Source organism: Mustela lutreola, chromosome 3 (genome assembly GCF_030435805.1).
Source record: "Mustela lutreola isolate mMusLut2 chromosome 3, mMusLut2.pri, whole genome shotgun sequence".
NCBI classification, from domain to species: domain Eukaryota; kingdom Metazoa; phylum Chordata; class Mammalia; order Carnivora; family Mustelidae; genus Mustela; species Mustela lutreola.
Window position 1 is genome coordinate 1163646 of NC_081292.1, and position 27799 is coordinate 1191444.

The 27799-nt window shown below is 64.6% G+C and overlaps 2 protein-coding genes across 2 annotated transcripts in view; both read left to right on the forward strand.

The window, feature by feature from the left end:
* ZC3H3 (zinc finger CCCH-type containing 3) overlaps positions 1-11157 on the forward strand; it is an 81943-nt gene extending 70786 nt beyond the window's left edge. Inside the window, exons 10-12 of the mRNA XM_059168719.1 lie at positions 7813-7991; positions 8628-8998; positions 10674-11157. Of these exons, the coding sequence (XP_059024702.1) occupies positions 7813-7991; positions 8628-8998; positions 10674-10705 (582 nt within the window). The 3' untranslated portion in view covers positions 10706-11157. The remainder of the gene's footprint in view (positions 1-7812; positions 7992-8627; positions 8999-10673) is intronic.
* A 5847-nt stretch (positions 11158-17004) lies between these two features.
* MAFA (MAF bZIP transcription factor A) lies at positions 17005-18283 on the forward strand. Its single transcript, XM_059168784.1, has one exon. It carries the CDS (start codon positions 17136-17138, stop codon positions 18198-18200), a length of 1065 nt encoding a protein of 354 aa, XP_059024767.1. The 5' UTR covers positions 17005-17135; the 3' UTR covers positions 18201-18283.
* The last annotated feature ends 9516 nt before the right edge of the window (positions 18284-27799 follow it).

Genomic DNA, 27799 nt, shown 5'->3' on the forward strand with positions numbered 1-27799 from the left:
AAGTGTGCCCGAATTATCCTCCTGGCGGCCACAGGCTCTGTCATGACCTCTGTTTCATTCCTGATGTTGGAAACTTTGTGACTTTTATCTTTTTTCTTTGTTTGTTTTGCTAGAGGTTTGTCCATATTATTGATCTTTTTAAAGGGGCAGCTCTTTGTTTCATTGGTTTTTTTCTCTTATTGGTTTTTTTTCTTTTTGGTTTTATTGATTTCTGCTTATATCATTACTGTTTCTTCTTGTTGCTTTGGGTTTATTTCACTCTTTTTCCCCTGTAGGGTCTTGAGGTGGGAGTTTAGACTATTGATATGAAAAATTTCCCCTTATGTATGGATTTAGTTAGCTGGGTCCTACAAATTTTGAGATATATTTTCATTTAGTTCTGTTTGTTTGCTTGTTGACACCCCCACCCTCCCTTGAGATTTTCTCTTTGACCCACAGACTTTTATTTGATTTCCAAGTCTTCAGAGACTTTCTTGTTGTCTTTCTGTCACTGATTTCTGGTTGGAGTCTGTGATGGTGAGGAATATACTTTGTATGATTTTAATTTTTTAAAATTTCTTGGTCTTTGTTTTATGGTCCAGGATATGCTTGGTATACGTTCTGTGTGGGCACTTGAAAAGAATATATCCTCTACTATTATTGAGTAAAGTGGAGGGTTTTATAAATGTTGATTAGGTTTTGCTGGTGAAAGATATTTCTTGGTTCTTCTGCTTACTTGCCAATTTTCTGTTTAGTTGTTGGATCAGTTGTTGTGAGGGGGCATTGGTCACCACCTGTAATTACGGATTTGTTTCTTCCTTTCTTCCTCCGTTCCTATTAATCAGTTTTTACTTCATGTATTTCACAGATCTCTTATTTTGTGCATGTTAATTTAGGATTGCTAGGTCTTCTTGATGGATCGATCCTCCATCATTATAAAATGTACCTCTCTGTCTGTAATTTTATTTATTCTGAGGTCCACTTTGTGTGGTATTAATGTGCCCACTTCTGCTCACTTTTTTTTTTTTTTTAAGATTTTATTTATTTGTCAGAGAGAGAGAGAGCGAGCACAGGCAGACAGAGTGGCAGGCAGAGGCAGAGGGAGAAGCAGGTTCCCTGCCGAGCAATGAGCCCGATGTGGGACTCGATCCCAGGACGCCAGGATCATGACCTGAGCTGAAGGCAGCTGCTTAACCAACTGAGCCACCCAGGTGTCCCTCTGCTCGCTTTTCATGAGTGTTGGCTTGACATAACTTCCATCCTTTTTGCTCTTAGCTTACCTATCGTATTATATTTGAAATACCTTTCTTGTGGACAGTATATAGTTGGGTCATGTTTTAAAATTTACTTTGTCAATCTTTGTCTTTTAATTGATGTATTTAGGCCATTTACACCTAATGTAATTATTGCTGTATTAAGGCTTAAGCCTGTAATTTGACTTCTGTTAGTGTCTGTGTTTTATTAGTTTTTTTTTTTTTTTAGATTTTATTTATTTATTTGACAGAGAGAGATCACAATTAGACAGAGAGGCAGGCAGAGAGGGGGAAGCAGGCTCCCCGCTGAGCAGAGAGCCCAACACGGTGCTCGATTCCAGGACCCTGAGATCATGACCTGAGCCGAAGGCAGGGGCTTAACCTGCTGAGCCACCCAGGCACCCCAAGTGTGTGTATATCTTTTTATAGCTTTTTTAGTGGTTGTACTAAGCATTGTATTGTACACCCATAACTTGTCACTGGTGTTCTCATTTGCCAGTTTAGGTGAAATGTAGAAACCTTCCCCTCCTTTGTGTCCCTATGCCCTTCTCCATCGGTACTTGCCTTACGTGTGTCTTCCACAGACATTTAAAACCGCAACAGACACTGACAGTTTTTTGCATCAATAATTAAACATAATTGAGGAGACTCAAGGAAAGTCTGTATGTTTACCATGTTTTGTCACCTCGGTCTGCCTTTCTGTTGTTGCAAGGCTTTGTCTCGTATTGTTTCCTTTCTGTTTCGAGAACTTACTGGAGCCATTTTTTAGGGCAGGTCTGCTGGTGACAAATTCTGGTGGTTTTCCTTCCTGTGAGAATGTCTGGATTTCCCCCACATTCTTGGAGGATATTTTCTTGCTGAACATGGGCTTCTGAGCTCATAGTTCTTCCCTTTCAGCACTCGCACACGCTGTCCCCTCCTTTGGCCTCATTGGTGCATAAGGAGAAACCCACTGGCACCTGAACTCTCCCGGCACAGGGAAAGTATCCTCTCTGGCTGGCTGTAGCTTTTACAAGATTGACTGTGGTGCAGTTTTTGGTGGATTTCTCTGCTTTTTACTGTTTGGGTTCCCTCAACTTCTTGAATCTGTAGGCTTGTGTTTTTTGGCAAGTTGGGGACATTTTCAGCCATGAGTCCCGTGTTCTTTCTCCTCTCAGTCTGCAGCCCTTGAAGGGCTCTCCGTGTCAGAGACTCTGCTTTCTCTCCCAGCAGTCAGATTGGTTAAGGTCTGTTGTTACGTCTTCCGGTGCACGGAGGCCTTCCTCGGGGCCTCCCTCCTGCTGTCGAGCACATTTATGGGGGCGCCCAGCGAGTTTAGTTGGTAGAGCGTGAAACTCCAGATCTTGGGGTTGTGAGTTGGAGCCCCATGGTGGAGGTAGAGATTACTTAAAAATAAAATTACCTAAAAATAAATAAAATAAACACATTTACGGTGCTCCTTTAAAATCTTTGTCCGAGAACTCCCGCGCCTCTGCTGCCTCTGGCTGCCACGTGTTGCTTGTCCGGAATTCCATTCCGTGTGAGGTCTGTACCTTTTCCTGGTATGATGAGTCACTTTTTATTGAAACCTGGACATTTTGACTATATTATTATGAGGGTCTGCATCTTATTCAAATCTTCTGTTTTGGCTGGTGTCTGTGTGACACACAGGTGTAGGGGGAGTGAAGGTGGGGTCTTGCCGCTGCCAAGTGGAGATCCAGGTCCCCACTGGCCTCCACAGACCCCTGAGGACGGGTTTTCCTACTCCTCCTGGCTGGGTGGTACTTACTTCCCACCAGGCCACTTCCCACTGGGGGCTCCCCTGACTGGGAGAGGAAGGGGCCCCGCATTTCTGTGTCTTCAGGGCCTCCTCGAGCACCAACCCAGCAAGGCAGGAAGGGGCAGCAGGGGCCAGGTCTCCCCACGTAGTCTTTGCTGGCCTGGGTGGGGCCACAGTGTTTCGGTGTGTCTGGCTGGGCTGCCCCTTATCTGCACCTGTGGACACTTCAGGTTGCTTCTTCAGCAGGAGGAAGTCCCGGGGACCCCCTGCCACGCTGGCGCAGAGGTCCCCGGTGGGTGCTTCTCGTGGTTGTCACCTGTGTGGGGCCCAGTGCCCCTGCTTCACGGCCTCCTCTGGGGGCCTGCTCACTCCGCAGAGCCCAGCACGGACAGTGCTCATCGCTTATGGCATTTAACAAACTTGCTGTTTGTAGCAACTGTGGCTTCACTGAAAAGTTGCAAAGCGAGTGCAGAGCCCCCACACCCCTCCCGCAGCCCCCGGCGAGAAAGGCCCCCACCAGCAGCTGGCTAAGCACCAGCTAGGCATCGAAGCCGGAAGAGTGCCATGGCTGTGTTCCCGCCAGCCTGACTCCAGGCTCTGTCTGCACTCCGTCCGGTTTGCCACTAATCACTTCCGTTCCGGGTGGCCCATTGGATTTGGCTGCCATTTTGGAGTGAATGCCTGAAGGAGGCCTTGGCCCAGATGACCGCAGGAGTGGACGAAGATGGACATTTCTTGGGGCTGTTCCGACCCCCAGGGGGACAGTGGTGGGGTGCAGTCAGAGGAGGCATGGGGGGGATGGGACTGTCACCAGGGTGGGGAAGGGGTAGCTTTGGTGTGGGGCAGTGGGAAGGAAGTGGGTGGGTCTCTGGGGACAGGGGACACTGCTGAACCACCCCGCCGGCCTTGCAGTAGGAGTGGGCCCTGGCCCGTAGGAGGGACCGGTGGCGATGGAGCCTGCTGTCGGGCTGTCTGAGGATGTGAGCTGGCGAGACCCGGAAGGACTGGGAAGGCCCCTGCGTGGCACCACGTCGGGGGCTGCTGTATGTGAGCCACCTGGGACACTTGGGCTCCTGGCCGGGGAAGAGGGCGGTGGTGTGGAGTCAGACGGCCCGGCAGCCTGGCTGGCCTGCAGCAGGCAGCCAGTGGGGACCCTGGAGCCCCAGGGGCTGAGGGCGCGAGCATGGGTCGGCGGGTTGGTCCTGGCCTCTCAGGGCCTTATTCCTCTGGAAGGTGCTTCCTGGAGGGCAGGCCAGCGTCTTGGGCTCCACCAGCAGCCTGTGGGGATCAGGGTGCTGGCCCTCGTCTGTAGCAAGGTGTGGGCCACCCGTCTGGGGGGGCGGTCTGCTATCAGAGAGGTGGGGGCCGGTTTCCCGGTGGCTTTTGTCCGTTCACACTTGTGCACCTGTTTTCTTGCCAGCACTTGGTGACAGGCAACCTTTTTTTCTCTGAACAATTGAAGGACGAAAAGTTACTTGACTGTATTTTTTTAATTTCCCTCTACTGGACTTAATGAGGCCAGATGCCTTCCCTGTGTTTCGACCCTTTGGGCCTTTCCTTCTGAAAAATACCTCGGATTTTGTTGGTTTCTGTAGGTGAGAGAGGGGACAGTTCCGCTGGGTTGGTTTTCTCTTGCTGATTCACAGGGAATTTATAAAGTATAAAACATGAACATAAAAATACGGAAATGTAAGGTATTCTGCACATTAGGCTTCTGTCAGTCACGTGAACGGCAAATACCTTCTTTGTGTTTTGTTTTTTCCGTTCTTCCTTGTGTTACTTTGAAGAACAGAAGTTCTTGATTTTAATGGAAATGATCTTATCAGTCTTTCCTTACAGCTTGTCCCTCTGTCTTGTATGAAAACTCCTGCCACTTTCCGAAAGTCTGGAGGGCCTTTCACATGTGGGTCTGTCTCCGTTGCTCCCAGTGTGCGGTGTGAGGTCGGGGTCCAGCTGCATCTTGCCCGAGCACCTTGGTTGGGAGCCCGTTTCCCGTGGGCTCGTGGACGTGGCTGTGTCTCGGAGCTCTCGGCTCCGCTCTGTGTGTCCTTGAGCTGGTTCCGTGCCCGCCACGTTCCTTGAGCTGCACCGTAATTCCTAGTCAGAAAGTACCTTCATTCACCTTGTCCTTCTGCACGGTTCTTCTCACCGTTCGTGCCCTCGGGGTTGCCCCAGCCCCAGGCGGAGTGGAGCAGCGTCCTCTCTGCCCTGGCCCCGGCCTTGCCCTGCAAGGCTGGTCACGGCCGGCCGCTCGGCGGGAGCCCAGGACACGGCGTGCGCTGTGTGTCAGCCAGTGAGGCACGTGCACGTCCGGTCAGAGAAACGCTCGCTCGGGTTGTGTTTTCCTTCTTGGCGGTGTTTCGGTGTTTCGTTTGTGTCTTGGCGCTGGTTGGCTGAGTGCTGCGGGCGTGTCGCCCTGCGGGCCGCTTCTCTTTGTGCCGACACGGCGTCGCGGTTGGCCTCGCTGATGCCGGCGGGCGCCTCTTTCTTTCCGGATTTCTCTTCGCCAACTCAGTTACCAACATCTTCAGAGAACCAGCTCCGTGCCCTCTTGGTTGTTGCTCTTTTGTTATTTCATTTGTTTGTTTGTTTTAAGATTTTATTTATTTATTTGACAGAGCTCACAAGCAGGCAGAGAGGCAGGCGGGGCGGGGGAGGGGGGACGCAGGCTCCCTGCCGAGCAGAGAGCCCGATGCGGGGCTCCATCCCAGGACCCTGGGATCATGACCTGAGGACCTGAGCCGAAGGCAGAGGCTTCACCCCCAGAGCCCCCTGCGTCTCGTTTGTTTCTGCTCTTCCCTTGAGGCTGAGCCCGGGTCCTCTGCTGTCCCGCCACCTGCTGAGCCAGGCCTGCTCTGCTGACCGAGCTGTGAGCCTGAGGACTGCCCCCCACGTGTCTTGTTTGACCTGGGAATTAGTTAGCAGTGTCTTTGCTCATTTCCAGGGATTTCGGGGTTTTCTGGGGCTTCCGTTTGGTGGTCTGGCTTCGCTCTTTCCTCGGGGCCGGGTCTGCCGGAAGATGTGGGGCCCTTGGAACGGGAGACTCGGTTTGTGTCTGGGAAGCTTCTGAGTAGCCGTCCAGCATCGTCGGGCTCTCTCAACAGCTCTTGGATGATTCGAGAACGCTCCTTATGTCCGACCCCGACTGTGTGCTTGTTCTGGGCAGGAGGCTTATAGCCCCAACGAGCACAGCCCAGAAGGTCTGCCAGATGTGAGCCGCGTGTGAGATTCCGAGTGTCCTAGGGGCCACCTTGCAAGAGCAAAGCAAGAAGAGGTGAAAGGAATTTTAGCGAACCTGCCCCGGGCTTCTGCCTGCAGTCAGGGCGGAGACACGGCTGTGGTCTTCTACACTCTTCCTTCTTGCCGCGCCCGGCCTCCTCTGATGCGGTGGACACGTGCTGCCGCCACGGCGTGTGGCTACTGCCCGGGGTGGCACAGGCCCTGGCCCCCATCAGCCCCCTCTCTGCGTTCCCTCGGCACCCGGGGGGCCGGCTTCTCTTGTCCCTCCGCCCCACCAGGCAGCCCTCCGTCCCCGCAGGCCCTATCCCCCAGGCTCTGCTGCTCTTTGAGCGGCCTCACGGGGCTTCAGTGCAGAGTGGAGGGCACGGGGAAGGATCAAGCGACAAGCATGAGCCTTCTCGGGGCAGGGGTGTGTCTGCCCCCCATCCCAGACGGGCTGGCGGGGGGTTGCCGTGGGCACTCAGGGCTCCTTCTGCCTGTGCAGATGGCCCTGCCGGTTCCAGCCGGCTCCCATGTGCACGCCAGCCCCCGGCCCCAGTGCAAGGGGCTTCTGGTCTGTTGGTGGTGGGAGCAGGTGTGCGGCCAAGAATGGGGCCGGTGCCCAGATTCCGCTCCGGGGACGGGCACACGCTCTGAGGGGTCCTCCTCCACCAGGCTCTTGTGCTGGGTGCTGGGGGCAGGGCCGAGGCCGGGGCTCTGGGGACTGGCTTCCGGCAGCAAGTGGCTTCGGGGTTGTTGGCATGTTTCCCCGTGGTTCAGCCGGCGCACAGCCCCCGTGCCGGGGTGGGCGCTGCAGCTGCTCCGGCATCCAAGCTGGTTCTCAGCTCTGCTCTGGGTGGGACTGGCAGGAACCGTGCAGGGTTTCTTGTCCAGGACTGTGTCTTTCCCGTCACCTGGCCAGCACCAGGGGCGGTGGCTGCAGTCCGGCTCCCGGTCATGCCTACTGAGCCAGCTGCAGGGGTGGGTGGAGCCAAGCACCTGTCTCCTGGAGGGGCCTCAGGCAGGAAATAGGTGCGGAACAGCCTGGAGAGTTGGGCCCATCACTGCCCACGGCTCCCGCCCCCGGAAGCGGGTGGGCAGAGCTTCGTGGCTCCCTGTGGGCCGTGGGCAGAGCTGAGGCCTCGTGTTGCCCCCAGCACCTGCTGGACGGTGCACCCCAAACTGGGTATAATTAGCCACCACAACAGGTGTGGTGGATCGGGTGTGTGCTGGCCTCGGCCGACCTGAGCACCCCTGGGCTTGAAGCCTAAACCCCATGCGGTAAGGTTCCCTGGGCGTGGAGCCCCCCCAAACCCCATCTGCAGCCCGGAGGAGGGATTCGTGTCTGAGGAATCCCCATCCCAGCTGGGAGACGTACCCCCCCGGCCACCCGTGGTCCCTGCCTTCCAGCCAGACCCAGGGCCCAGCTGGGCAGTGCTGGCCCTCACCCTTCTGATGGCTCAGGGGGCGTGGATGGGAGGGAGTGCAGGCTGCCCAGGGCTGGGGGCCTCGGCCCCTTGGGGGCAGAGCGGACAGGGCCAGCCCATGCGGCACAGGGGTCTTGCCAGGCTCCCCCAGCAGCCTGTCCCCCCTCCTCCACAGTGCAAGAAGAAGCATACGCTGCTGTGCCCTGACTTCTCACGCAGGGGCCTCTGTCCCCGGGGCGCCCAGTGCCAGCTGCTGCACCGCAGCCAGAAGCGCCTCGGCCGGCGGCCCACTCCCACCCCAGAGCCCGGCAGCGCGCCCCCCAGGAGCAAGGCCTCCTCCAGCCATGGACCCAGGTGACAGGGACAGTGGGGGGTGCATGTGGAAGCCCCGGGGGTGGGCCGGAAGCAGTCCCTCCTGCTCTTGGAGATGCTCAGGACCCCGGCGGGGAGCCCCTGTGTCATTTCCCGGCTCTTACAGTTTCAGACCCAAAAAGAAACCTCAGTTCAAGGCTGAGTATCATGTCACCTCCAGAGGCGCCCCAGCCCACATCCCCAGGGTGGACAGAGCTGAGGACATCCCTGGCCCAGACCGGCCTTTGTGGGACTGCACAGCCCCTGCCCCATGGAGGAACGTGGGGTCTCTGGCTACCCCACTCCCGTGCCCCAGGAAAGGGGGTCCTGGGTGATGGTCACGGCTGGGGCCCCACATCGTGCTCACCCGTCCCGGGAGCGGGCGCTCTGGCACGAGAGGACAGGGTCCGTGTGGAGCTGGGGCTTACCGGCCAGGCTCGCCCCAGCTGCCTCGTGCCTGAGGTCCCATGGCGTCACCAGCCTGTCCTTAGTGACCGAGGGCTGGCCTCAGACCCGGATGGTGGTGCCCCGGGGCTGCTGGGACAGGTGCCGCGCAGCTGGTCGGCTGGTGCCCTCTGGACCGCAGCCTGCCGAGCCGCCACCCACCCTCACGCTCCTGCTCCCCTTCCTTTCCCGCAGGAAGGCCTCGGCTGCCCAGCGCCCCGGCAGACAGACGCCCAGCTCCCCTACCTCCGTGGCTGCGGGCCTGGCCTCCCCTCCCTCCTCCCCACGGGTGTTAGCTGCAGCCTCGGGCTCTCCCCTGTCCAAGCTTCCCTCCTCTCCCTCTCCCCGCTCCCCCCTCTCCTCCTCCCCCCCTCCCTCCTCCCCCTCCTCCCCCTCCCAGTCCTCGGACCAGGAGGCGCTGTCTCTGCAGGAGGAGGCTGCCTCGGCGGCGCCGGGCCCCGGCGGCCTCTCCAAGCTGCCTGCCTTCATCTCCCTGCGGTCCTCGCCGAGCCCAGGAGGCCTGCCCAGGGCCCGGACCCCCAGGAGCCCCCCAAGCAAGGACTCAGGTAGGCAGCTTGGCCCCTCGGGGCCCAGGATGGCACAGCCAGGGGCTCTTTTTCCAGTGCCCACCTCAGACCCACCAGGGCAGAATTCCCAGGTGGGGCCTGGATGGTTTGGGAGCGCCAGCACGGGCGGCAGGTGCACACATCCCGCCCAGGGGGCAGAGCCGGCCAAGGTGTGAGCACAGCAGTGGCTGCCACGCAGACCACCCCAGCCGAGGGCTGATTTAATTAGAAAGCACCCATTTCTGTTAATTTGTTCTGGAAGATCACCGCGCGCTCCTGGAGAGAACAGATGTTCCCTCTCCCCCAGTGAACATTCAGGGCTTGGTAAATGGCTCCACTCAGCCTTGTTTAGGAGAGAAAAGAGGATTTTATGGCTGCAAACGACCCTTTCTGTAAACATTTTACAGCTCTCCGCGCGTTTGAGTGACGATAAACCCCACGCAGCTCGGCGGGCTGCAAATTTGCGACCATACGGCTATCATTTTATTGTCATATTTCACGGTCGTAACGTTAATGGAAGATGCTTGCCGCAGCCTTCTCGAACGGCTCCGCTGAGCACGCTCAAACGCCTGCCTCCGAGGGGCCTGGACCCGGCGCCTGTGCGCGGCCCCCCTTTCAGGGCATGAAGCTGCGGCCGGGCCCTCTGCATGCTGGCCTGGGACCAGGGCACCAGCTACTTCCGCCCCCTCCCCTCGGGCAGGCCCCCCTGCGGTGGGGAGGCAGCAGGTGGCCCCCTCCTTCCCACCCCCCCCCACCCCGAGGCAGCCAACCCCAGCATCCGTCTGTCCGCAGAGGCCGGCAGGGTGGGCCAGGCCCAGGACGGGCTGTGGAGATCCCCACCGGCCTCCGAGGCCTTGGCAGCCTTTGACTCCTGCTCGGCCCGCCTCCGACCTGGCCAGGGCTGGGAGCCGGAGGTGCAGGAGGAGATGGGCCTGGGAGGGCTCTGGGGCAGCAGGCCGGGCTGCACATCCCCAGGCAGCCCCCCAGTAGGGGCCATGGCCAGCAGGCAGAGGCCAGTGAAGTGTGCTGGCCTGGAGCCCTGGCCGGCTGGCCTCTGGGCTCTGGCTTGGCCAAACAGGTGACTTGAGCCCTCGGTCCCGCTATGGGTGGCCCAGGAGGCAAGGCCGGCTCACAGGGACATAGAGGGTGCCGTGCCCCAGGACAGCCACGCGGAGGCGTCTGCGGTCCATGGGGATGGCAGCCTGAGAGGTGGCCTGGAGCATTCGTAGCCCGAGGAGAGGCGTGGAGTCCCAGTGAGCGTGGGCTGTGCAGGGCAGGAGCCCACCCTTGGAGGTGGCTTTCTGTCCTCAGGCCCCCTGCTCCTCTGCAGGAAGCCCTCCCTGCCCCCAGGCCCTGTCCCTCTGCGCAGGGCCCCAGGTCCCTCCGCCCCTCCCCTGCCCTGCTCACCGGCCCAGAGCCGCCACGTGTGCGTCTGGCAGGCCCGCTGCAGGTGTGAGCGTGGCCGCGTCACAGGGCCTGCATGCCGACGGCTCGCACCTGGCATTTATAACCCCACCAGCGGCTTGCTGGGGCTCCCCGGACCCCAGGGCAGGCAGGTGGGTGCTGGATGGAGTCTCCTGCATCCTGACCCAGAAGCTTTGGCAGGAGAGGTGCTCCTCCCTGGCAGGGGGCGGGGGAGGCGGCTGGCACCTTACCTTTGCCCTTCTCGGAACAGGGAAAACTCTACACATCAAACCCCGTCTGTGAGGGCCCCGGGGGCCAGCCCGTGCCTACCTCAGCCCCTTGTTCCTGGAGAGGAAGGAGGTTCTGCCTGCCCCTGCCCCAGAGGAGGGGCCGCCTGCCACCAAGTCCCCCCCGGGATCTCCGGGGTTGTTGCCCTGCCCACCTGGCTCTCAGCCTTCCGTGACCGTGTGTGCCCAGGGCCTCGCCTCGTCCTTGGGCCGGGCTCTGCCCAGCCAGCCCCTCTGCACACCCACCTTCCTCCCACCCCAACCCTGCGCCCTCAGCCTAGCACCCAGGATGCGCCCCAACCTCCAGCCTGGAGGGGGGCCAGGCAGGGCTCCGCGCCAGGCCTGGGCCCACTGTGGGTGTGAGAGCAGCTGTGCCATGCAACTCCCCCTCCCTCCCACTACCCCCAGGACTCCAGCCGGGCTCCCTGGTGGGTATTTTATGTTCAGCAATAAAGGTTCTGCCCTGTGTGTGCTTGGCTGTTCTGAGTGCCGTTGCGCCGCTGTCCAGCCCTGTCTGCACCAGCTCGCAGGAGTTCGGGGGCACACGCTGCCCACAGACCCCAAGAGAAGAATGGGGTGCCCCGCGGGAGAGGAAGGGCTGGCCACACATCCATGGCGGCTACAGGGTCTCTGGGCAGGAACATCGGCCTCCCTGCCTCCCAGAAATGGCTCAGAGGGTCGGGGACAGCCTCCCCACCGTGGCCAAGCCCACATGCCTTATGGTAAGGGGCCTGGGGTGGGGGGTGCCACGGAGCACATTGGACCCGACGGGCGGAGCAGGGCCCCCAAGCTGAGGTTCCGTCCCAGCCCCTCCTCTGGGTGTCTCGGGCGAGGGTCTCCGGCGAGTGGCTGGGCCGGGGAAGGGGAGGGAAGCGGGCGGAGTCTGCATCGCTCGACAGACCCAGGGAGGCCTGGCAGGGGGTTGCAGCCTCCACTGAGGGGCCCAGGACAGGGTCTGGGCTGACAGGGACCCTGGGAGGCCAGGGCCAGGGATCGGAGGGGCACAGGGACAATCTGGGGATTTCTCCTCCCCCCCCCTGCCCACTCCACACCTGAGTGTGTCCCCACGCCTTCCTCCTCGCCTGGCCGCCAGCTCCACGCGCCAGCCTGCGGTCAGGTCTGCTGCGTGACGGTCCTCCTCTGCCTGTCCCTTGGAGCCCTGGCTTGCAGGGGCCAGCACAGTGGGGAGAGTGCAGGCGTCCGCCCACACCGCACCCCTGAGGGGCCCACTGGCCAGAGCAGAGCCTTCCTGGGCCCAGCCCACATTGGACGGGCAGACACTCCAGCACCCCCGAGACCGTCATGGGGAGCGGAGGGGCTCCTGCGCCCTACCGCTCCCTGACTGATGGGGGCCATCCCTGTCCAGCTCCAGAGGTGACGAGGACGGGGCTGGTTCACGGCAAGGGGCCAGGCCAGCGTCTGTGGCAGCAGGCGGCCAGAGAGGCGGACCCGGAGCTCGCAGTCCCATACCGTCGCTGCTGCCCCCACCCCCACCCCTGCCCAGGAACCCAGGCGGACGTCCCCAGAGGCCTGAGACGTGTGCTCGCGGCCACCGCCGCCGATCTGGCAGCGTGGTGGATCTGGAGTCAGCCCCAGCCGGAAAGAAAGGGACTCCCCCTCAGGAAGCCGCAGGGTCCCCGCTGTGGGCTGAGCCCTCGGGGGAGCGGGGCATCGGCCGTGGGGGGCCCCACAGCTGGCAGTCCCTGGGGGGAGTCCAGGCCGCGGGCCCGTCTCCTGCCCCCTCCTCCCTCAGGGCTTCCTCGCCATTTCCACCGTGACCCCCCACAAGGCTGGGGGATCGGTTCTCCCTCCTCCGCCTGGACAGACGGACAGGTGTGGCTGGAGACGATGTTATTGGTCCGGCCTGATCTGAGCTGCGTCCCCTTCAGACCCTTACCTCCCCCCGGGCTCCCTGCTCTTCCCTTCACAGTGGACAGGGGGACACGCAGCCCGGGCTGTGGAGTAGACAGCTGTGTGCATGGTGGGTGGGCGCCCCACGGTCGGCTGGACAGCTGGGTCACTGCGTGCGGGACACCCACCGGGGGGCCTGCCCCTCCCAGCTCCACGCTCAGCCCAGTCTCCTGACTGCTCCAAGCCACGCGGCACGCACAGGCCCCACGCGAAGCCCACCACCCAGAAGCAGCAGGTCTGACCACCGTGGGCCAGCGTGGAAGGCTCAGGAAGGGCTGGCACTCTGGGAAGCAGGAGAGGCCGAGCCAGTGGCTGCCCAGTTCTGGGCGGGGGCCCAGCTCCCCCACACTCCCTGTGACCCATCTGGGGACCTTGTCGGCCTGGGTTCTGCCTGGTCAGAGTCCAAGCTCCTGGGCAGCCCAGGGTGGGGTAGGGGGGCAGTTCCTCTGAGGAGAGTGCCCACTGGTCACTCCGGGCTTCCCGTGTCAGGCGCAGGCCAGCAGAGATCCTCAGGGATGAAGGTGCTGTCACCTCACACCAACCCAGACAGATCAAGCTGCCGGCTGAGGCTGACTGGGCTCCAGGCAGAGCGTGTGGCCTTCATGGAGGGCACAGCACGGGTCCGCCAGACCAGGGAGGGGCCGCCCCCTCTCCTGGATCCTATGTCTCTGGCCACAGGTCCATGCCCGTCATGGACTGCCCTGGTGTGGCAGGTTGTGGAGACTCAGAGATGGGCCACACGAGGGCGGGGCGCCCCATGTGAGGCGGCAGCTGGGCCGGGGCCCCTCACGTGGGCTGGCCCGCTGCCTGCTGTGGCCGGGCCAGGGACGGCTGTCCAGCTGAGGCCTGGGGTCAGGCAGCCAGCAGAACGGCAGGGCTGGTGGCCCAGCTCAGACCCCGCAGCAGGGGGGAGACCCTCTGCTGACCCTTTGAGCTGGAGGGGAGGGGCTGGGCCCCAGACAAGTGGGCGTTGGAGACCTTGGAGCCGTGGTCCCCGTCTAAGCTGTAAGCCGGGGGCCCTCAGTCGGGTGAAGGGAGGCACCTGACGTGAGAGCAGCGAGGGGGAGGCGTGGACTGGGGCGGGGTGGGCCTGGCCTCACCCGGGACCAGGGGAGTGTCCCTGGTGGCATGGTCTTCCCGGCCTGAGGCCGTTCCCCAAGGAAGTGCCTGCCCCCTGTTGTGGGCACCCCCAGAGTGTGCCTGGCACATAGTGGCTGCCTCATTCTAAGCAGGGAAGGCACTGGGCCCTGCTGTCACCGAGCCCAGAAAGGGGGTGTGGTGGGAGATGGGACCCCTGAGCTGCGGGGACTGGACAACAGTGACCCGTCCAGACCCAGTGCAGCACCACACTCCCTACCAGAGCGGTAGTTAGCATTGTGGGGCCCGAGACCCGGGCAGTGCCCTTGGCCTAGGACAAGCGCGGCGCCGGCAGCTTCCTGCCCGTGCTCCCCCGTGCACCTGCGGGGTGTGCCCCCACACCCTGCAGCCAGCTCCTCCCAGCACCCCCTGCCGGCCTCTCACCTCCTGGGGCTCCCACTGAGATAGCCACGACCTGGGACCCCTTCCAGGCCCAGAACCTGGCCGACTGTCCCCCGCAGATGGAAGCCTCCAGAGGCTGTCCTGCAGCCCAGGGGGGGCAGCTTCGGGGTCAGCAGAGGACCACCAGGCAGCCGGGGCCTGGGTTCCTCCGACTCTGGGAAAGGGCCCTGCCTGCAGCCGGGGAGCTGGGAGCTGCTTCACTGCCTGCGAGGCCCTGGGCAGGGGTCTGGGCCGGCCATCGAGGCCTGCAAGCCACAGACGCCGGGACAGAGCACGCATGGGTTAAGTCGCTGGACTCGGGGCCCCAAGACACTGCCAGTGGCTCCGGCCACCCCCTGCCCCACTGCCCCTGTCTCCAGGAACTCCCAGCCGTGGGGCTCAGCCTGGGACAGCCCCACCCCACACGGACCCCAGGCGCGGAATGAGAAGCCGCGCTCTGCCCTCCCTCTGCCGCCCGCTCCCTTCCCAGCACAGGTCCGTCTCTGGGCCACCTTCCCAGAGATGACCCCGAGGCCATGCAGCGGGAACGCAGCAACGATTTGTGGGGCGCGAGTAATGGCGAGCCAGGGGGTGGGCCCCGCGGACTCCTGCTGGGTCAGGCGAGGACTGGCAGGCACGTGTGGCGCGGGAACGCCCTTCCCGGGGCAGCGCGGAACCAGCGTGCTCATCTTCTGGGCACAGATGGGCTGTCGCGGGGGCCGAGGGGACAGCGCTGCTCTGGCTGTGAGGGCCCGCGGCACACCCGTCCGCTTTTCCTGCGGCCAATAGGAAGGTGAGCCCCGGGCCCCACGGCCTCTGCTCCCCAGCCCTGGCTGAGCAGGAAGGAGCCCAGGAAGGCCAACACCTTCCTTGGGCTCAAGAACCCACGGGCAGCGACCCTGGTGCCCTTCCCAGTGGCCCGACCACGACTGGCAGGCGGAGAGCTGGCGGAGGCCGCAGGGGCCACGGGGACCAGACAGGGAAGGCAGCGAAGCGGGCAGCCCTCTCAGGTTCCCGCCCTCTCTGGGAACGGCGGACTGTGGCTCAGTAAACTTGGTTTTGCTCTCACTCAATAACCCTTGCTCTGCTGCCCCCCCAAATCCCAGCAAGAAGCTGAGGGGTTGGGGGCCTCCCCTGGGGACTCCTGCTTCTGAGGCTCTGAGTGGCCAAGAGCTGAGGCAAGCCTGCTGGCTAGTCTGACTCCAAGGCCAGTGTCTGAGCCGTTGGGGACACAGGTGCCCTGCTTTCCCCAGGCCGCCCCTTCCCAGAGCAGTGAAGGAAGGCGTGGGCGCGGGACAGAGTGCTGTGTGCCCAGTGAGCGGGCGGCGGAGGGCACGACCCAGGACATCTGGGGGCCAGATGTAGGGGAACCTGTCCCCACTTTAGCTAGACTTGGTGGCGGCTGAGTGTGACCTCCATCTGAACGCGGCATGGGGGCTTTAAAGGGAACCCCAAACCCTGCAGGGCAACTGGCAACCCACGTAGCCTGAAACCCAAGCGTATCCGGGGCCTTGCTTCTGCCTCTGGCTGAGCTGTCCCGGCAAGGGCAGGAGGGTCCTGGAGGTGGGCCTGACCCTGCCTGCGCAGCAGAGCAAGCCCTACAGGAAGGGTTGTGAGGCGAGGAGGAAGGCGACAGTGCCGGCTGGGCCACCCCATGGCATCTTAGGAAGTGAGGTTTTGGTCCCACTTGTATGAATTCTTGTTATAATAACGGCATTTATGCCCAGAACAAAACAAAATCAAACTGCCCTAGTGACTTCCTGCCCAGGTTCTTCCAGAATCTTCTTTCGATGCACGGATGGTTATATATAAGATTGAATTTGTTACCCCAAGAGGTCCTAGAACAGCAGTATGGAAAATCCGGGGGGGCCCCAAGCACTCCGGTGACAACGTCGCGAGGCGCGGAGCCTCCCGGCTCCGCCCACCCGGGACGGGTCGCGTCCCCTGCTCCGCGAGCGCGCCCCGCTGCACAGCCCTGCGCGCCCCGCGTCGCCCCCGCCCGTGCCCCCGCCCCCCCACCCCCCGCCGCCGGCCCGCGCCCCCCCCACCTGCGCCCCGCGGTGCAGCCGCCGACCGAGGTGCCAGCAACTTTGTTGACTAAATTCCTGAACCCGCCCGGACCGCGCGGCTAAAAATAACCGGCACTCCCCGAGCCGCGCCCGCCCGAGCCGCGCCGTGGCCCCCGTGTCCGCAGGCCGGAAGGTCCCGGCGCCGTCACGCTCGCGGGCTGCGGGGTCACGGCGCGCGGGGTGGCGGGGACAGCGAAGCACCGAGGGGCCCCGTCGGCTCCCCGAGACTCCCCGGCCTCCCCGTCGCGGACGCGGAGACCCGGGGGCCGCAGGCGGGGCTCCGTGCCCCCCGCGCCGCGCCTTTTCCGCACCCCTCGGCCCCGCGCCCTCTGCGCGTGCAGTCCCCCGCGGCGGCCACCAGAGGGCCCTGCCCCCTCCTCTCGCGGGCTGCCGGTCATCACCCCTTCCCACAGCTGTTCCCCGCAGGAGATTGACAGCTGGGCTCCGGGTTGCCATGGGGATAGGCAAATGAGGGCGGCGGGTCTGGGGCTCCGATTGGCCTGGGGGCTCGCGCCCCTCCCAGGAAGGCGGGCCCGAGCGCCCTGCTCTATAAAGAGGAGCGCGCGGCGCGGCGCTCGGGCGTGGAGGCGGGGCCGGCCGGACGCTGGCGGAGCGCGGGGAGCGCGAGCGGCCCGAGGCGGCGGCCTCCCTGCCACCCGCCCGGCCACCCGCCCGGCCGCCGACGCGGGGACAGGGAGCGGGGCCGGCCTGCGCCCCCCGGGGTGCGGCCGGGGCCGTCGGAGAAGCCCGAGCGGCGGCGTCCCCCGCGGCCGCCCCCAAGTTGGCCGCGCGAAACTTTTCCCCGCGCGTCTGGGCGCCGCCCCCGCCGAGACCCGCCGCGGGTGGGGAGTGAAGGGGGGGAGAGGCCCGCGGCTCCCTCTCCCCCCCGCCGCCGCCTCCCGTCGAGGCGCAGCCGGGCGCGACAGCGGGGCCGGGGGCCCCCGGGCGATGGCCGCGGAGCTGGCGATGGGCGCCGAACTGCCCAGCAGCCCGCTGGCCATCGAGTACGTCAACGACTTCGACCTGATGAAGTTCGAGGTGAAGAAGGAGCCGCCCGAGGCCGAGCGCTTCTGCCACCGCCTGCCGCCCGGCTCGCTGTCCTCGACGCCGCTCAGCACGCCCTGCTCCTCCGTGCCCTCCTCGCCCAGCTTCTGCGCGCCCAGCCCGGGCACCGGCGGCGGCGGCGCGGGGGGCGGCAGCGGCGCGGCGCAGGCCGGGGCCACCGCGGGGCCGACGGGCGGGGCCCCGGGCGCCGTCGGGGGCGCCTCGGGGAAGCCGGCGCTGGAGGATCTGTACTGGATGAGCGGCTACCAGCACCACCTGAACCCCGAGGCGCTCAACCTGACGCCCGAGGACGCGGTGGAGGCGCTCATCGGCAGCGGCCACCACGCCGGGCACCACGGCGCGCACCACCCGGCGGCCGCCGCGGCCTACGAGGCTTTCCGGGGCCAGGGCTTCGGGGGCGGCGGCGGCGCGGACGACATGGGCACCGGCCACCACCACGGCGCGCACCACGCCGCCCACCACCACCACGCCGCCCACCACCACCACCACCACCACCACGCGGGCGCGGGCCACCACGGCGGCGGCGGCGGCGGCGCGGGCCACCACGTGCGCCTGGAGGAGCGCTTCTCCGACGACCAGCTGGTGTCCATGTCGGTGCGCGAGCTGAACCGGCAGCTCCGCGGCTTCAGCAAGGAGGAGGTCATCCGGCTGAAGCAGAAGCGGCGCACGCTCAAAAACCGCGGCTACGCGCAGTCGTGCCGCTTCAAGCGCGTGCAGCAGCGGCACATTCTGGAGAGCGAGAAGTGCCAGCTCCAGAGCCAGGTGGAGCAGCTGAAGCTGGAGGTGGGGCGCCTGGCCAAGGAGCGGGACCTGTACAAGGAGAAATACGAGAAGCTGGCGGGCCGGGGCGGCCCCGGGGGCGCGGGCGGGGCCGGCTTCCCGCGGGAGTCCTCGCCGCCGCAGGCCGGGCCCGGCGGGGCCAAGGGCGCACCCGACTTCTTCCTGTGAGCGCCCGGGCCGAGCGCGCGCCGCCGCCGCCACCGGCCAGAGGCGCGGGCCGCCGGCGCCGGACTGGAGGCCCCTGCCGGCCGGGCGCCCCGCGCCCTCCCGGGTCGCGGTCCGGGACGGGGCCGCGCCCCCTCCGCGCACGGAGCGCGGGCCTTCCCGGCCCAGCGGGGCCGGAGCCGGCTTCCTCCCCGGCGTCCGCCTGCCCGGCCGCGGCGCGCGGCTCCCCGGCCCCGACGCCGCCGCCCGCCGCTCTCCGCGCGCCGGCCTTCTCGCGGCCTCCCCTTCCTCGCCCGTTTCTACGACTCCTTTTGAAAGCGACGTTATTTTCGAAGCATTTCTGTTTGTTTTGCTCGGTGATTAGTTAAGAAAACCCCGGAGGAAGTTCCCTCGTTCCCGGCCGGGGTCCGCCCTCGGACGTCCGCGTGTCCCAGCATGTGTCGCTCGCTCGCTCGGAGGGGTCCGGTCCCTGCCTGCCCGCCTGCCCGCCTGCCCCCCGCCCTGCCGCCGGCGTCCCCTAGAGATTGAAGCCGAGGGATATTATCTATGCCGTGTTCAGTCCTGCTGCCCTGCTGTACTCACGGGGGGAGGGGGGTGGGGGGGCTGGGGGGTCGCGGCGCTCTGAGGGTGGGGGCTGGCCCGGACTCCCCTGCTGCTATTTCTCTATGCACCAGATCGTATTTATGAGTCCCGGGGAAATATATCTTATTTTAACCTTCAAGAGAAGTGGAAGAAAAAAAAAGTAATGCACAGTATTTCTAGAAAAAAAAAAAAAATTTTTTTTTTAAAAGAGGAGGTTTCAGCCTGAACCTCCTGGCATGGGGGCAAGTGAAGAAAGTGTTTTTATTTTAATTTAAATTGTGTTTCGTTTTGTTTGTGCAATCTTTAAAAAAAAAAAAAAAAAAAAAAAAAAAAAAGCCCAGTGGCGCTTTGGACTAGCCAGTGGGGAGGAGGAAGCTGCCACTGGCCGGCGGGTCCACCAGGCCTCTGGCCTCCAGTGGCTCCTGTGCTCCTTCCAGGCCTGCTCCTGCCCAGTGTTCTGAGTGGGAGACACTCTAAGTCGTTGAAAGTTTTCTTGTGTTGTTGCGTTTTATTGGATAATTTTTTCGTTTGCTATGAAGCCGAGGAAAGGGGGAAACACACACACACGCAAAATAAATCCGTGCAGATCCACAGTCGCTGGAGCCTCGTTGGTTTTTCTGTGGCTTTCATTTTGCCGTTTCTCCCCTCCATAGAAAGGAAAGGAGGCCCGTGACCAGGCCGTGCCTTAGCTCTGGGTGACCCAACTGGCCCACCAGAGAGACTCCGACCGGAGTTGTAAACAAGGCTGCGGCCAGCTGCTGGGACCTGCAGGCACCTTCCCCCGGCTGCCCGCTGGGGAGGAAGGCCTCAGGGTGGTGGCCCCAGGCTCCCTCTAAGGGGCCGTGGCCGGTACTTGTCCCCATGCCTTCTGAGCCCACAGTCCCCCACTCCCGCAAGGGGTGGCCTGGCCTCTGTCTTCTGAAGGGCGGAGGCTGGGCTGTGGGTAGCCGGGGAGGAGCAGCACCTCTAGAAGTCTCTCACCCTAAAGGGTCCGCGGCAGTTGCAGGACTTAGGGGACTTGTCACCCCTTCACCATCGGAGGGAGGACGGTGAAGGTCCTCCGTGTGCACGTTTACTGAGCTGGGCTGTGCGGGTCGCCGGCACGTTTCCGTCTGGAGACCGTGAAGGCTCGTCCTCAGGGTTGGGACTGCGGCCGATCTCTGTGGGCGCCGGCCCGAGCTGGGCTTGCTGTCCCCGTCTGACCCAGAGAAGAGGTGACAGCAGCCGCCTCCCCTTTGGCTTTAGAACAAAACTGGTATCAAGACTGTGGGGGTCTCTGGGGCTTTCAGCAAAATTCCCGGACCCCGGGGCTGAGATCTCGAGCCCCCGGGGCGGGGAGAGCGAGAGGCCACACATCTGGGGGGCACGTGGTGGGGGGAGTCGGGGATGAGCTCAGGCACCAGGTGGGGGTCCAGCAGCTTGATAGGAGGCAGCCAGCTCAGCAGGTCCCAGCCAGCCTCAGGAAGGGGACCCCAGGACTCAGGATCCCCGGAGGCCTGTGTCCTTTCGGGCATGGGCGGAGTCTGGAGCCGGCATGGGACAAGGACCCGGTAGTGTTCACTGTTGCCACCAGAAGACCCGCCTGGGAATCTTCCTCCTGGCCCGGAGCGCAGGCACCAGGCGCATGGAGGACCGAGGCTGGCCAGGGTCGCTGGGCCCCACGGCCGGCCCTGTGAGGAGCCAGTGGCAGGCAGGGAGCAGCGATCAGGCCCACCAGGCCTCCCGGAGCCCCGCGTGCCTGAGCCTGAGTTGGGCTCTGGAGCCCCGGAGGGAGGGTCCCCACAACGGCCACCCCTGGCCCGCGGCCCACGGTGGGCTTCTCCGCAGCGGGGCTTGGTGTCCCCGTCCTGTTCTAGCGTCTGCTTCCTCCCCTCTCTCTCTCTCCGTCCTCACCCAAACCCCGCCCTTCTCTTGCCCCGGAGAGAAGGTGGCCGAGGCCGGGAAGTGCGGGGGGGGGGGGGGCAGACTTTTTGTGTTTAGAGACAGATCTTTTCCTGGAAAACAGCCCGTTTGAGGAAAACACCTCTGGCTTCTGAGCTCTCCTGCGCGCACCGACTCAGGGTCCAACTCACTGTCCTAGGGCTCTGCGGGGCCTCCCCTGGCCGCCCCCCCCCCCGCCGCCACCGAGCGTCTGCTTGCCCCGCACAGCCCCCAGTGGGCCGGGCCCCCTGGGGAGGGGCCCACCGGGCTAAGGAGGGGGTTCTGTCTGCCGCCAGGAGAGAGGGTCCTCCGGGTGTTCGTGTGTCTGAGTGCAGAGTGGTCCACAGGGACGGTGTGGGGGGCCGTGGGGGCACCCCACCTCAGCCCCTCCGCTTCCACGGCCCAGGCTCTGACCTCCCAGCGGAGGCGCCAGGAGGCGTCTTTCCGAGGGTGTCCAGCCCGCCCTCCTGGCTCCACGCCCCTCACCCCGCAGGCAGGCATTCACTCATTCTTGGGTCACTTCTCTGTGCCCGGTGGCAGGGACCCCAGCAGGGACCAAGATGAGCGCCCTGGCCCAGAGCTCCGAGGAAGATGGCAGGTTGGACTGCTGAGTGCCAGCGGAGGAGGTAGGGGTCTTGGTTCGCCTGCTGCAGGGGCTGGCAACCTGGCGGGGGCCGAGGGCAGGAGGACTCCTGTGGGGGGCCGCAGACCAGAGACTGTGAAGGGGCTGTGCTGTAGGGGGACAGGGCCGGACACATGTGCTTGATGTGTGCACCCCAACCCGAACACAAATGTGCACACTGAAGCCGTGTGCACTGAACATGCCCCCCCCCACACTCAGACCCTGCATGGCCACCCCCGCACAGCAGCTGTCCCTGGCCAGAGGCCACTGTCCCACGCCAGTGCCCGCCACAGCTGTCCTCACCGCATCTCCTAGAGGCTAGGCTGCAGCCACCCCAGCTCCTAGCGGAGGCCTGGGAGTCCATCCGGGCACCCCCGTACCCCATCCCACCACAGCTGTCCCTCTGCCCTGTAGCCTCTGGGGCCAACGTCCCTCCAGGCCCTCGCGCCCCACACAGAACCCACAGGCGAGCTTTGTCCTCCTCGCCTGCCAGGCTTCCTACGGCCCAGACAGGTGCACACCCCGCCCAGCGCGGCCGCCCCTCGCCCCCCAGCTGGTCAGGGGTTCCAGAAATCCAGCTCCCAGCTGCTGGCCCTGGATGGGCCGCAGGGCTGCTGCGTGCAGGGACACCGCGCTTCTGTCTGCGGCCCAGGCAGGCTCTCCAGGCCACTCTTGGCCCAGTCTCCGTGCCTGTCCGAAGCCCCCCCCCCCCCGTTCCCTGTTCATAGCCCAGTCTCCGTGCCTGTCCGAGGCCCCCCCCCGTTCCCTGTTCATAGCCCAGTCTCCGTGCCTGTCCGAGGCCCCCCCCGTTGCCTGTTCATAGCCCAGTCTCCGTGCCTGTCCGAGGCCCCCCGGTTCCCTGTTCATAGCCCAGTCTCCGTGCCTGTCCGAGGCCCCCCCGTTCCCTGTTCATAGCCAGCTCCTGGGGGGCCAAGCACAAGGCCAAGGTGTCCTCTTCCCCCTCGAGGAGAGGCGCGCAGGACCGCAGGCACAGGTCTGCGCAACAGGGACAGGAAGGCCTGTGCGTCCAGGCATGGCCACGCGCATAGGCTGAGACATGCAAGCCACAGCCCCCAACCCCTTCCACGGGTGCGCACACACACGGGTACGCACACATGGGAGCACACAGAGGCACACACATGGGACAGTGCACACACCTGTGACCCACCACACGGACCCCGTGGGTTTTGTCTGTCCCGGTCCCTGCACCCCCCATCCTGGCCGTGTGGCCTCTGACGCTGGCCACCCCGGGGCAATGTCGCCCTCCGTCACCCCCTGTCTGCTTGCTTCTGCGTGACCCCAGGAGCTCACAGCCCCCACCACCTGCCCTGGACTCCTGACCACGTCCACCCCAGCCCGGCCCCTCAGTGCCAGCAACGGGGCCCAGAGGCCTTGCTCTTCAGCATGCGGCTCCGTGCGGGGCCTTCTCTAGGCCCGCCACCCCTCGCGAAGCCCAGCCTCTGCCTCAGGTGGGCCCTTTACCAGCTGCGCTGGGTTGGAGGCCCTGTGCCCAGGGTGGCTTCACCAGGTGGGTCCTGGGAGCAGCCTGGGTGGGGCCCGGAAGGGCTCAGCGACCTGCCCGCAGACAGGGGCCCCAGGCTGGGCGACCCGCCTCTCAATCGGACAGGAACTTAGTCTGGGGCGGATGGCCCCTTCTGGGTCCCAGGGAGGGTCCTAGGCCACCGTCTGTGGCCACGCTTGGGACTGCCTGGCCAGGGTCTGGGGACTTGGGGCAGCGTGAGCCGCAGGAAGAAGCCAGCCTGTCCCCAGGCCCCCGCTGAGCCTGGGAAGCCTCCCTGATAGCTGTTCTGGGAAGCAAGCAGGTGGGAGCTCTGAGCCAGCCCCAGAGGTGAGCAGCTGGGCTGTCCCTCGCACTTGAGGGGACAGGGACAGCCACCCCCGCTGCTCTGGCTGCAAGACTAGCTCCCTCACTTCTGGGCCTGCCGCTTATTCAGCAGTCCCTGAGCCCTGAAGTCTAGCCACGGACCCGGAGGCCCCACGGGGGTGCAGGGAGGGAGGCCTGGGGCCCCCCAGATTCAAGCTCAGCCCCCATGGACCCTCACAGGGACCCCGGGCCCCGCTGCCCCTGGCTCCAGGACAATTGGCTATGACAGTGGAGGGGACTCCTTCATTCACTTCGAAGTATTGATTAAGCACCTACTGTGTGCCTATTCCAGCAGGCGGGGACAGACCAGGAATTGGACAAGCTGGGGCCATCCTGGTGGGCCGCAGCCAGCACAGCGGGGGACAGAGGCCTACAGAGTGGGGCGAGGCAGGGGGTGGGCAGAGTCCCAGTCCTGGTGCCTGGAGGAGGTGAGACAGGGGAAGGACAGGTGGAGGGGCCTGGTGAGAGCGGTGGGAGCCCGGGAGGAGTGGGCGGCCCTGGGAGGGCCTCTGAGCAGGGAAGGGGCGGGTGCCAGTGGGGCTGCAGGGAGTGGGCTTGGCCGGGCCCACACCGCGGAGCCATCAGGTGCGGGAGCAGGGCAGCGCCCCTCCCACCACCTCCAGAAGCCGCTTGGAGCGCCCCCAGGAGCCACAGGACACTTCCTGGGGACCAGGCAGGGAGGGCTGGGAGCAGGCGGGCAGAGGCGGGAGGTCGGGTGTCTCTCCAGCTGCGGTCTGCAGGGAGATGAGAGAGGCCAGTCCCGGTGCTGGACAGACAGGGCAGGAGGGGTCGTGCACCGACGCCCACCCTCCCCGCCCGCGCGCACACGCACGTTCCCGCTGGGCCCCGGCAGCAGCGGAGCCGGGGCGAGTAATCGGTTGTTGGCGGGCTCAGCGCCGGCCTAATGCACAGTGACGCCGCTCAGCTGCACCGGGCTCGAGCTGTCACAGCCCATTAGCCCGCGGCGGTGGAGGGCGGCCCGGGGCTGGGGGCGGGGCCTGGCCCGCGGGCGGGGCGGGGCGACCCGTCGGCCCGGGCGCGGCCGGCCTGGTGCCCCCGGAGCTCGGTCAGGGCCCGCTCCCCTAGGGGAGCTGCTCGGCGGTCGTCCTCCCGCCCCGCCGCCCCCCCCCCCCCCCGCTCTCGCATCTTCCCACCTCCTCCTCCCTTCCCTGTACTCCCCACCCGCCATCCTCCGCCTGCCGCTCCCCTCCAAGCCCCTCCCCTTGCCTCCTCTCCGCGCTCCTCCTCTCCCTTCTCCACCCCTTCCTCCAGGAAGCCTCCCAGCTCAGTGGCCCTGCACCGCCACCCCCCGAGTTGGCTCGGGGTGGAGGGATGTTCTCAGAGTGTGTGCGCTGCTTCCGAATCCTGCCAAAATGCAGATTCCCTGGGCCTCAGGGTGGGCGGAGAACCTGAATTCCTAGGGCGCTCCGATCCAAGCCACCGGGCAGGGGTAGAGGCCACAGCCGACAGTTTGCTTTCGGGGGCATGGGATCCCGGGAGGAGGCAGGTTTCTCGGCGGCGGGGGAGGGAGGTGTCGGCTTTCACACTCCCAGCTCCAGCCTCTCCGCTGGCCAAGCGGCTGGACGCTCCCCGCTCCCCGCCCCATCCCCCGGAGGCGGGAGGAGCCGGGCTCCGGGCAGTGGCGGCGCAGGGGTGGGGGGCGGGGAGGGGCGGGGCATTCCCCCCAACACCTCCTGCCGCAGCCGCAGGCCATTGCGGTCCCTTGGCGTCCTGGAGCTCCGTGAGCCTTGTCACCTTCTCCACAGTGGCCTCCCTGACTCTGGTGCCCTGAGTTAGGTGTCCTGAGGCCAGCTGGGGTCAGCCATTCTAGTCTCAAAAGCAACTGCCCCCCTCCCGTGCTGCCATCGAGACACCCCTCCGCGGCACTGGGACTTACCTGGGAGGCTGCAGTCCCGCAGGGCTGCTCCCTCCGGTCCCCACCGGGGCAGATTCCTCCAGCTCTTGCCCGGGGGTCCCTACCTCCCTGGCCCTTCACCGCGCCTTGGGTCACTTCAGCCTGGCCCTGGCTCCCGGGTCCAGCCTTCCTTCTCTCCTGCCCTCCCTCCCACCCTGTCCTCAGAGAAGGACCTGGAAGTGCCAGATGCCAGGTCTGTGGGACCTGGTGGCTTCCCGGGAATAGCGCCGGGGAAGGCGATGACCCTCCTATAGATGGGGGCTGGGGTGCCGAGAAGCCCAGGATTTGCCTGAGGTCACTCCGTGGGGCCCAGTTGGACTCCAGAGACCAGGATCGCCCCCCAGGCCCTGGGGGCGGCAGCCAATGCCTGGGGGGGGGGTTGTGGATAGCCTCAAAGCAAGGCCCCTGGCCCCACCACCGCCCAGACTCCCTCCCCAGTGACTCCGGACGGGCGCCTGGAGTCCTTCCTTTTCAGCTCCGGACAGAAGCCCCTGTGGCTCCCAAGTGCCCTCAAGCCGCGACTCCGGACCCTGCCCTGTGGCCTTCGCACCCTCTACTCCCTGTCCCAGCCTTGTCCTTCCTTCCTTCCTGACTCCGACTATCCGACCCTGAACTCCCTTAGCAGCAGAGGAGGTGAGGGCCTGGCGGGGGCACGTGATGGCGGCTGCCGGTGACAGGGTGTTAAGGGGTGGCACTTCCAGATGTGTGTCTCCGTGTGTGCGAGACTTGGGGCGGGGCGAGGACCGCGCAGGGGCGCGCAGGGGCTGCATGCAGGTGCGCAGCGCCTCTGGGGGCAGAGCCGGGTCATGGCCTTCCAGAGGGAAATGGAGGGAATCCGAGAGGGTCCCCACGCTGGAGAGAGTGGGGCAGAGCAAGGAGGAGGGAGCAGGCACGCTGGCGGGACGTGGGGGGGCAGCGGGAGCAGAGGACTTGGGAGGCCACAGGGTCCTGGGGCCAGGAACAGCACAAGGACCCCTACTCCTGTAGCTTGTGGGGGCGAGAGCCAGCGACCACCAGCCACCATGCAGGGAGGGGGGCGGCCTAGCAGCGAGGCTCCCTCCCCTGCCCAGGGGCTGAGACAAGGCGGCGGAGGGAGAGCCACAGGGCCTGCTCCCGGGCCTGCTCAGGGAGAGTGGATGGGGGCAGGCGGGGGGGGTGGGGGGGGTGGGGGGGGGACACACAGCGGGCTGCCTGCTGCCCAAGGGCCTGGCCCTTCCCCCTCCTGTTCCAGCTGAGGGCAGATGCTCCCCGGGGTTCTCCAGGTGCGCTGCCTGGGCTGCCTGGGGTAAGAGCTGGGCCAAAGTTTGTCCCATTCTGGCCACCTCCTCATTTGTGACCTAGGAGTGACAAAAAAACCTGTGTTGTTTGCGTCGCTGTGGGTGTGGTGAGATTCAGGTTGGCCCCAGAGCCTTCCTGCACAGCCCTGCCTAGATCCCCAGCACCAGTCCCTCCCTCCCGGGGGCCTCCCAGGCTGGAAGAGAGCACAGGTGGCCCCTCAGGCCACCCCCCGCCGCCCGCTAATGCCCAAGAGAGCGCAGGACTGGTGTGGAGGGCGGTAGGCCAGGAAAGAACTCAGTGTCCCTTCTCTGGAGCCCACTGGGGACCGCCTGTGCCTGGGAGCTGGGTCCTGGCAGTGTGGGGTGGCCAGAGGCCGGTCCTGGGAGCCGGGTCAGGCTGGAGGGACCCCCACGCTCCTGCACTGGGTCACCACCCCACCAACACCAGGGCCATGGGCAGACACGGCAGATCACATGGCTGGAGTCAGGCCTGAGCCCACTCCCACTGCGTCCCTCACCAGCTGGGGGTGGGGGAGAACATTCCCTGCGGAGTCGGTCTCCTGTGAAAAAGACCACTCGCCCCCCACCCACCCCCACATCCATCCAGGGTCCTTGTTGGGGGGCAAGTGAAAAAAGGCAAGTAAGTCCTTTGTCAGTCTGGGAAGACTTCCTGGAGGAGGAGGCTCTGTATGGCTGGGAGGACTTGGAGCAGCCTGTGGCTCTCCAGGTGCCCTGGGGCAGAGTGTGGGGAGGGAGGCCACCACCTCACAGGAGCTTAACCTTGAGGTCCTGGTCCTAGCGGAAGGGGACAGGGAGGGAGGAGGCACAGAGTCCCCTCAGCTGTCCAGCCCTCTGCTCCTCCAGGGCTTCCAGTCTGGATCTGTCCGCACACTGTCCCTGCACCAACCTGTGTACCAGGGGTCACTCCCAGGGGACAGGTCTGCTTCCACCCTCAACACTTCCCGCCAGCCAGGGAGCTGAATTCCGCTGAGTTCAGGACCCCTGGGGGTGCACAGGGCGCTTAAGCCGCTTAAGCCATATCAAAGTTGCAACTCGGGAAAGCGCAACTTTTAGTCCCGGCACAGGCGCGCCTGGGGCCTCCCCACTGCGGCTGAGACCCCTGTCAGGCCATCGGCTGGAACCCAGGGGCTGGACTGGCCCCCGGGGTGAGCAGAGGATGGTGAACATGAGCCAGCTGGCTGGACAGACAGGGTGGCCGGAGGATGATGGCTGCGGAGGAGGCAGGTGGGCGGCTTGCGGAGGGTGGGCGAGGGGAGGTGACTGGGGGGACAGCGCCTGGGTGCTGTAGGAAGCCGAGAGGCAGGCCCGCAGGCGGCGTCGGCACCCCCTCCTCACAACCTGCGCTCTCCCCGCCTCCCTCTTCGAGTCCCGCACCCCTAG